At 55.1% G+C, this 9863-nt stretch overlaps 1 protein-coding gene across 2 annotated transcripts in view; it reads right to left on the reverse strand.

Annotated features, from left to right (window-relative positions):
* KCNIP1 (potassium voltage-gated channel interacting protein 1) overlaps nt 1–6894 on the reverse strand; it is a 304488-nt gene extending 297594 nt beyond the window's left edge. Inside the window, exon 1 of one of the 2 annotated variants that reach the window (XM_069484218.1) lies at nt 6407–6894. In XM_069484218.1, the coding sequence (XP_069340319.1) occupies nt 6407–6494 (88 nt within the window). In that variant the 5' untranslated portion in view covers nt 6495–6894. The remainder of the gene's footprint in view (nt 1–6406) is intronic. The other variant, XM_069484216.1, reaches the window with a different exon arrangement.
* Between the last annotated feature and the right edge of the window lie 2969 nt (nt 6895–9863).

Consider the following 9863-nt stretch of genomic DNA (forward strand, 5'->3'; position numbering starts at 1 on the left):
AGCAGTGCTTTCTTTCCCTGCCCCTCGCTTCTTTCCACAGCTACTTCATGTCACCACCTCCACCCTTGCCGATCAGCAGCTCTCAGGGACTTGGGACTGGGGTCTGGTGAGAGAGGCAACCCAGGGAAGACCCTGTAACCACAAGCAGACTGGGGACAAGGAGGGTCCCTGTGGCATGACAAAGGACCTCCGGGTCTCAGAAGGCTGATCGAGACCTGACTCGATGGGCTCTGCCCAGTGCCATGATACACGCCCGCCTGCCAAAGGGGCCCATTTCCAGCCACTTTTAATTTGGAACAAACTAGCTGCTCCCTCGTGGTCCTGAAGTTAATAGGATGTCTGTGCAGCAGTGCCAGGATAAGCAGCCCTGAACAAATTACTCCTGCGTGGTATCAGGGTTATCTAGGAGAGAGGCCCAGAGGCCCCAGAGAGGGGCAGCTTGGTGGTGGTGGTGGGAGGTCCCACCTTCTTCTCTGCCTTCTCCTGTGGGACCATGCAGACCCCAGAAAGCACCTGGACAGCCGAAATGGACCAGGGAGTGCTGGGCCTGCTACAGAGGGGCAGGGAGACCAGTGGGGCTGGGACGAAGGCTAACGGGCACAGGAAGCTGAGGCCAGCACAGTCCCCACCCTGGCAGGCTCTAGCTTGGCTCTGGAGAGGCAGGCATGGACCCAGAAGCCCCGGTGATGGAGCTTTCTGCCCGTGGCCAGGCATGGGTGTGCAGAGGTTCCAGGGAGGCAGGGAGTGGGGCTGTCGTAACATGACCCACACTGGGGCTTGCTGGTCTGGCTCTGCCAGCACAGTGACCTGGCCAAGACATGGGTGGTGGGGACTCTCTTTTCCCCCAGCAAGGGGCAGCTGAGCTTCTCAGGGAAGAGAAGCTTCCTTTTCGTAGACGACATTGTAACATCTCACAGGCCCAAAGGTCCCCGGTGTGAAGGCCATTGCTTTCCCAGACAATTGTAGCAAGTAGCCACAATGCTTCATTCCAGACTATTTTGTGTCCAAGACCTTGTGTGTTTCCCTGGACAAGGTTACTTCTCACACTTTCCCTGTAAGAAGGGGGATCTGATGGGCGGGGGGCGGGGGGGGGGGCGGTCCCTCATGGGCACGGAGCCCGCTCGGTGTCTGGCATTTTCCCTGGCCCTGCACACCTGAGAAGTGAGGGTGACACTGGGGGAGCACGGGTGTTGCTGTCTTCTTGACCTTGGCCTATGGAGGGTTTCCTTTCCCCATAAAGCTGATGCCTTAACCAGGCCATGCCACCTTATGGGTTTGTCACAGCCCTTTGCACGACAGGTGGCTGCTCTGAAGAGACCCAGCTGGGACGAACCCACCAGTGCAATTAGTGGAAGGCTGGGGGGCTCCACTGGTGACAAGGTGGGGAGCGTGCAGGCAGGACATTTCCAGCCCCGGGAGTGCAGGTGACAGTGCCTGGTCTTGGCCCCAGCAGGACTTGGGTTCTAATCCCAGTCCTGCCACTCACCTGCTGGGCCCCTGGCTTCCTTCCCTGCTGGAATGGTGACTGCAATCCTTACTTCCAGCCTCGGGACTGGGGTGAGGCAAGGCAGGTGCCCAGGGCACAAAACTGAAGCAAGAGCAGAGTCGGCACTTGCCCTGCCAGCAGCCGGTCTTGGCTTATATTAGCCTCATTAAATTAAAAAACAACCTTGTGCAGTTGATATTGTTGTTATTCCAGTTAAAAGCCAGGACTTTGCCTCGAGGAGGCTGTGGGACTCACTCAACCTCACACAGCCGGTAGACAGCGGAACTGGGACTCCAGCCCGGCCTGCCTGAAGGCACAGCCCGTCCCCAGGCCCAGGGTCAGTCCCCTGGGGATCCCGAGCAGCAGTGGGAGGCGGCAGGAGGAACGGCACATCTCCCAGGGGTCTGCAGCTCAGTTCCTCCCCTGCATGCACGGAGAGGGGGAGTTGGGGCTCCAGGACATTGTCCTTGAGATAGATCTGATCTTATCTGCACCCCCACACACCCCATGGGTGGCCTGGAGGATGCTAGAAGCTCTCCTGGATTGATCCCTCCCTCCTGCTTGCTTTGGCTTCGTCATCTGGGCCTCGGGGAACGTTTGTTCCCAGTGTGCAGGAGATGCGTCCTGCAGCCAGAAAGGACCTGCACAACTTCCGGCTCCCTCCACGGCCCCCAGGAACTGTGAGGGGGCTGCGGAGCTGGCTGTGGAGAAAGAGGAAGAAGTGGGCTTCCCAGACCCCGCTCTAACCAGGCATTGGGCCAGGAGCTGGGCTTCTCCTGAGTTACACAGCAGGCAAGGGCCGGCTCTGGGAGTCGGGCTTTTAACCCCTAACAAGGAATCGGGCGAGGCAGATGTCTCCAGGCAGGGAAGAGAATGCTCTAAGTCCTCCAGGAACTGAGTGACAGGGCCATATGCTTTCCTAAAGCAATCCCGAGTTGCCACTCTCAGGGTCTGTGCCTCGTGTTGAAGAAGCAAGCAGTAAGCGAGAGGGATTCCCCCGCTAATGACGGCAGTCACAGCCACACACGTGCTGAGCACTGATGGTGCAGGGAGTGTTATCCTCACAGTCTCTTTTAATCCCCGTAGGAGGGTATTGCTGTTCCATTTTACAGATTAGGAAACTGAGGCCAGAGCGGCAAGGGAGCCAGCCTGAGGCTTCCCACCAGTATGGAGAGTCCAGGGATGTCTCAGTCTGGCAACCAACTGTGCTTATTACTGCATTTGTGGTTTGCAATTTTTTTTTAAATGAAAAAACAAATCTTTAACTTTGAGAAAAGTTCATTATGTAAAACAAATCAAAACAGACCGGGGGAGCTAGAAGCCTGCCCACCCACCTTCCCCTCTTGGGAACAATTTAAACACCCTTCCCTGGACACTGAGCAAGCTCACGCAGAGTTTGAATGCTTTATGTGGCGGGAGGCTCACCCTCTGGACGTGGACTTAGCTGCTGCGGCTGAACAGAGTTCAGAGAGCATGTGCCGCAGGCAGCTGCTGCGTGGTGCCTTCTGGAAAGCTGCTGCACCAGGCATCATCCCAGGCCAGTGGCTGGTGTCTGTGCCATGCAGGGCTGTTTCGTCACTTAGCACCGTTAGTGAAGCAGCTACTCCATGCTGAGCACTGCTTTCGTAGCTCTGGCTGCCGTGGTGAGCAAAAATGCACATGCTCTCACCGTCGTAGAGCTGAAGTTTAGTGGGGAAGACAGGCTTTAGCAAACATGTTCCTAAAGGAACAAGGATCACAAATTCAGATCAGGGGTGGGAAGGAAAAGCTCAAGGTCGAAGAGATGTGTGAACAGGGGGCCTGAGCAGCTCGTCTCTGCCACAGGGCACTGAGGAGAAACCGGGACCACCTAGCACCTTAGACCAATGTGGAGGGGACTGCTGGCCCCGGGGGGCAGTGGCCACGGGTTAGGAACGGCAGGACAGGGAGGGTGGCCTTGGGCCTTCCTTGGTCCTCAGGTATTCCCAAGGCTGGTAGGAAACATTAAGTTACCCCCAGAACCAACAGGAGTACCTGGTCCAATAGCCATTTTGTATTCCTCAATTCTGAAAGGAACAAAGAAAAGTCCCTCTCCTGAGGGAGTACTGCAAATCTAGAACTCAGTGCAATGAATAATGAATAAGTGAAATCACAATTAAAACCAGAAATCATTAAGCAATCATAATGTGTCCATGTAGGGTTGAATCTGAACCCACCTAGGGGAGGTCTATACGTTAGAAAGCTTTTCTCCGGACTCTCTGAAGACCTGTCTCAGCTACCCTGCTCCCACGCTCCTCATTTATTTAACAAATATTTAGCAAACACCCAGCCTGGGCAGAGCACCAGTTACCCAGCACGTGCCTGGCGCAGAGCCAGGGCTGTGTAAACACTTGGTCCTCGTCGCAGGGCTGAGCAAAGACACAGATACCGTTCAGATGCGATCCTGCCCTGGTGCCTGCCGCGGGCTGCCTCCCTGCGCTCCAGCTCAGAAAACCTGGAACTGAAGCAGGTCAGAGAAAGGCCGGTGGCCCCTGGGTCCCCAGGGCTGTCCCCCAAGCCCCTTCTGAGTCACAAGGGTCTTAGGCTCTGGGATTCTGAGCAGAGAGAGGGAGCTGTCCTGACCCACCAGAGCTGGTTTCTCTACAGAGGCGACACTCCACTGCTCTCCCTCTGCCAGCGCCAGCCTCCTCCCCCCTGCCCAGCCCTGCCTCTCCGCCCGCCCCAGCTTAGATGCCGCTTTTTGGAGAAGCCCCTTTATCTGCCCCAGAAATGTCTTCTTTGCACTTGTTGGCCCCATCTCAGCGCTCAGTGTGATGTCCGGCGGGTATCTGTGTGTTAGGTCTGTGCCCCCACCAGACTGCGTGTTTCTGGACGCAGGGCTTGTGTCACCCATGTGTCCAGCGTCTTGGGATGAGCGTGGCACAGAGTAGATGCTCGGTGAATAAATGCTGAGAAAATGAGTGTAGGCAGATGTGCAGAAAATAGCTTCATGCTCATTTATTCAAACAGCCAACTATCCTCTTTTTGTCTGTCTCTCTCTCTCTCTCTCACACACACACACAGCCCTGTGCACACACTCTCTCTGCCTTACTGACTCACTTTCTCACACTCACCGCTCGTGCTGCCTTAATGTCCCGCATAACGCCGTTCTGTGATCTGACTCCCCCGTTGCTGCTGCCTGGGATGAACAGACCCCCTTGCAGGAGGCTAAATTAAGAAATTTCTGACCCTGGCCCTGCAGACCCACGGCCCCCAGCCCAGACCCCTCCTCACCTCTGGTCACTGCCACACACTCGATAAACGGATTCCATGTCCCGAGTCCCCCGGATCCTTGCAAGGAGGTAGACAGGCAGCAGGTAACGGGCTCATTTTACAGATGAGGAAACTGAAGCCCATAGAGTCGTGGCTTGCCTAGGTTTCCCGAGTCTGGCCAGAGCTCTTTCTGCTGCACTTCTGGGAAAAAGAGACAGGGGCAGGACGCTGTCCCTCTGCCATCACTCCCCGAGTCCCTGGTGACTGTGATTCGGAAGAAAGCCTTCCGTTTGTGTCTGCGGATTGAATGGGGGACTCTGTCAAACCTCCTACCCCTCCGCTTTCTCCTTGTGCAGTAAGGAAAGCCACTGAGAGCTGCCGTGGCCACACGCCCTCACCGCCACTTCCATTCCCCACTAATCCCGCCGGGCAGCCTGACCCCCACACGGGATGCTCGCTCCACTGGGTGCCTTGGAGGGGCAGTGCCCTATTTCAGAAGAGTAGCAGGGAAATAATGGGAAGGTCAAAAAAGCCTGAGGAAGGAGGTAAAATCTCACCACTGCCCCCGCCCATGTCACACAGTTTACACCAGGCCGGCCCCTGCGGGAAGCCGGGCACCTGGGCCACGCCACGCGGCTGGCACGCACAGCCCTTCTCTCCTCTCGCTGCCGTTTTTCAAATTCCCGACCAAGGGCTTGTGGGCCTCCTTCCCTGAATATCCTGCCTGCTGCCTGCAATGCCTCCCCCACCCCCAAAGACTCTCTCCTCCTGAAACAGGCCATGAATATTTAAAGACATTTTTTCAGCAAGTGGAACCACATCATGCTGCTGCTTTCCCTTTACAATCATCTCCAGAAAGTTTCCCAGAGTGTCCCCGAGCGCCGCCCCCTCCCCGGTACAGAGCACAGAAGGGGGTTCAGGATGGGGACCGGCCTGTTCTGCGGGGGAACGGGCTATGGGCCCATCTGGGGCTGAATGATGTACACGCAGCCCCAATTCTGGTCTGTAACCACCTTCCGGGCCGCCCGCAGAGCTGGTCCTGCGCACTGCCTGCCACCCCGGCTCTCGGGAGGCAGAAAAGACAGACAGCAACGTAGGCATGAGATGTGGAGGGACAGGCATCCAAGAAAGCAGAACCACGAACAAGTCCCGGAAGCACAGGCCCCTGCAACCCCACGTAAGAAAGCTCTTGGCGCACGAGAGGCAGAGCTGATCCGGATTCTGGATTCACCGGTGCACAGCAGCTTCTGGCCCCGTCGCCCCCTCCTGCCGGCCCCCTCAAGCGTCTCTGCTCTGCAGAATTACTCACAGCCCACTGCATCGAATCTCTCTTTTATCAACAAAACACAACACTCCATGGATAACTTCTTGAAACTCCAGTCACGCTAAGCCGCTTCCAGCGCTCTGGGAAGGGTTCTGTCCCTCGGCCTGCCTGTAACCAATCAGCCACACACCACCAACTCCATTTCCAAAGTTCCAGGCAATTACAGCCGGCTGAGCTCCCTGGCCGCGTGCCCACCTGCTCAGAGCCAGGACCCAGGTTGTCAGCAGCCTCAAATCCCAGCCACCGATTTCCCCAGCCTCCCCAGACCTGGGAGCACCAGAATGTCCACGCTTGCCACCCTGAGACACTGTGACCCACCAGGCCACAGCAAGACAGAAAACAAAGGTCAAGGCCAGTTTCCCTACCTTTGCTGAGGGTCCCCGTGATGAGCTTAAAGATGGTCTGGGCAAATTTCACGAACCCCAGCTTGCATCTTTTGGAGCAGCCGCTCATGGTGGTGTGGTGGAGGGGGGTGGGCGGGGAGGCAGGCTCTGCTGTCAGCGCCCAGAAGGGATGGCCCCCACCTCTTGTGCCCCCGGAACTTGGAGCCTGCCTGGGTGCACCCTGAGAGATGGAGGCACCCCTGGTGCTGGGCTCCGGGAAGAGCACAGCTGCCTCTGCAGCGAGTCTGGCTTCTGCATCCAGAGAGCCTGCAGGGCAAAGCCTCCCTCCCTCTCTCCACCCCCTGCTGCTGTCCACTCAGATCCTCACCACGGGAAGACCCGGGGATGCCAGGGCCGGGACAGCACTGCCGGGGCACAGGGCGCTCTGAGGGACCGAGCAGGAGAGTGAAGCCGAGCAGAGCAGGGAGGGAGGAGCTGGAGCCCTCCCAGGCTTTGCTGACTGTCTTTCTCACATGGCAGCGGTAATGTAGCAATTAATACTCGAGTCAGAAGGGAGGGGACTGCTATGCATAAAACACTCAGCCCCACAGCCTCCCGCGCTCGCTCTCCCTCTCTTTCCTTCCTGGTTAATCTAATAGATCAATTCTCAGTGCCCTGATCAGGATCTGGGAGAACTCCCCACAGAGCAGGAAGCTGCAGCTCGTCACTCAATGGAAAGTTTGCAGGCGGCCTTGAAGTGGCCTGGTTTGCATCACGGAGAAGTGGGGCTGAGTGGAGAGCCCCCGGGGAGCAGCCTGTGCACGATGGACAGACAGACAGAGCATGCCCAGCCTGTCCAGTGACCTCATCACCAGCAGCAGGTGCTGTCTGACTCCCTGACCCTGAACGCCAATGCCTCTGACCGCCTCCCGGCTCCAGGTGGTCCCAACTCAAAGTGAGACCACTGGATTCCGGCTTCTACCCCTGCAGAGCAGGCACCAGTCTGTGTTCTCTCATTGAGAGAGGAGAGAAGTGCAATTAGGGCTTTGCTTGATTAAGATAGTACTCCTTGGGAATGCCACAAAGTAATGACCGAGATCCAGACAGTTTGACTACAGTGCAATACTCTCAACAGTGGAGCTGCAAGGCGTTGTGCAGATGTGAGGTCCAGCTATTGCTCAGTGAACAATTCGGCTGCCGTTCAGTACCATAGACTGCGAGGTTGGAAGGAACCTCGGGGGACATCTCATCCCACCCTCTACACTGGGCATGAACCTCCCCCCAAACAGCCCCACTTCACTTTCTTTGGTGAGTCACAAGGTTCTCCTGGGCCCTGACCCTGGGCACCTACCTGTCAGTGCACCGTGGCCACCTGGGAGCAGCGGATATGAAATTCACTCTCATCTGAACAATGCCAAGCCCTGGGGGAGACTTTCTCTTCCTTTCCAGCAGCTGTCTCCCTGTGATCTGCTCCTCTGGGATGTCCTAGAGGAATATGTTGTGTAAAGCCCAGAGAATAGAGACTGCAGGTTGACAAAATGCTGATGAGCCAGAACTCATGCACTGGCTCTGGCTTCTTCCTGGTCTTCCAGGAGTAACGTGGAAGTGAATCTTGAAGAAACAAACCTCAGCCCTTAGAGTGATCACCAACAAAATTCAGCTCCAAGACGAGGCCTGGGAGACAATTTGTCAGCTTAGAGCTGTCTCCAAGCCCCAAAGCACTCAAGCCTTGCCAGCGTGGTAGGAGTCACAGCATATATAACACACAGTAGCTCTAGCAGGAAATATCCCATCGTGCTTGATGTCTTAGGGCTTGAAATTGCCACATTATTCACTCATTGTATGAAGGCATTGAAGGTCCCAGTTAAAAGGCATGTGGTATCTGAGAATGTCCATGGCACTTAGATGTTTGTTCACTTATTCACTGAAGCAATATTTACTGAGTTTCCAGTGTGTAGAGAAAAGCTAAGCGTCCGGGGTGCAGGAAGCACTGAGCACCCAGGATGTGGAGCGTGCTGAGCCAGGCGAACTAGACGACGAGGTCAAAGCCCTCAGGGACTTACAGTGGAGGGGATTCACCATCAGACACGAGGCCTCGTTGAGAATCCGTTTATTCAATTAACTTCTCTCCCTTTACGGAATCTCAGTGGGACTGAGACACGAGGCAGGTAGGCATTAGGAAGCAGGAACAAGGAACTAGGTCGTGGAGCACTTTCTGGCCAGCAAAGAGCAGGCAGAGAGCAGCCTGCCTGGCACCAGGGAGGAGGAGAAAGGTGGAAGAGAGACAGTTTGGAAAGGAGGGTGTGGTACCCGTCTGACCATTTTACCAAGGAGAGTATTGCCCTCTGGACAGGAGAACTCACTTTGCGGGACACAGGATTCTCAGCTAGACTCTGTTGCCTTTCTCTTCCATCCTACTGGAAAGAATACCGAAAATTGAGAAGGCAAAGGAAACAATGACTATGATATTAGTGACATTAGCTGACCTGGAACTCAGTCTTCAGCCAGGAATCTTGCTGCGGGAATGGCTGCCGCACGACTGTTGGCAGCGTCTGTGCGGGGATGATGAGCGACCCCCAGGGGGGATCTGCATTTGGGCTCCGGCTCAGGAGTGTGGAATCCCAACACTTGAACATAGAGAAGAAACAACAGCACCTGCTGTTTGAAGGATTTGGCACATCCTACGAACAAGTGTCCTCCAACTCCTCCAAACAAGAAGCATGTTGGTTAAGAGCATGGATCTTTCCACCAGGTATTTACTCCCTCACTTGCTCATCCTGTACCCATATATTGAAGGTATATCCCATTATCATGGACTCTGCTCTGGGTGCTGAGGGTAGAGTAGGAGATAAGACAGACAAAGTCCCTGGCTTACTGACTTTATATTCACATGGTGGAGGGACAGACACAGTCAACAAATGTGTCTATACACAAGATAGTGCCTTGAAGAACAAGAAAACTGATTCAGTGGATAGAGGGTGGCAGGAGCTCTAATTTCAGATAGGGTCACCTGAGCAGGCTTTTCGCTATTCAAATGACATCTGAGCAGAGACCCAAACCAGCCACACAGCTCCGTGGGGGGAAGAACAGTGACAGCTGAGAGAATAGCAAGTGCAAAGGCCAAAAACAGTCCTGAGCTCAACTCTAGGATCTGCAATGTAGCAGCTGTCGAGTAAGCAGTTTAGCCTCATTGAGCTTCAGTTTTTTCTTCTGTAAAATGGGAATAAGAATCCTTACCTCATAGGGTTTTGGGGAGGCTTAAATGAAATGAATGTGCTAATATAGTGTCTGGCATAGTAAGTGGAGAGGTTACTACATCAATGGCAAAGGTCATTGCTGCTGCTGCTATTGCTGCCCCACCCCCATAACATCTATGCAACTGGACAAGAGACATTCTCTATCTTGACTCATGAACACCTGCTAAGTGCCCAGTCCCAGGGTGGATGCTGTGGCGGGCTCCAAAGGAGGCATGAGATGGGATCTTTGTTCTCACACGAAA

Source organism: Eulemur rufifrons, chromosome 10, assembly GCF_041146395.1.
Source record: "Eulemur rufifrons isolate Redbay chromosome 10, OSU_ERuf_1, whole genome shotgun sequence".
NCBI lineage: Eukaryota > Metazoa > Chordata > Mammalia > Primates > Lemuridae > Eulemur > Eulemur rufifrons.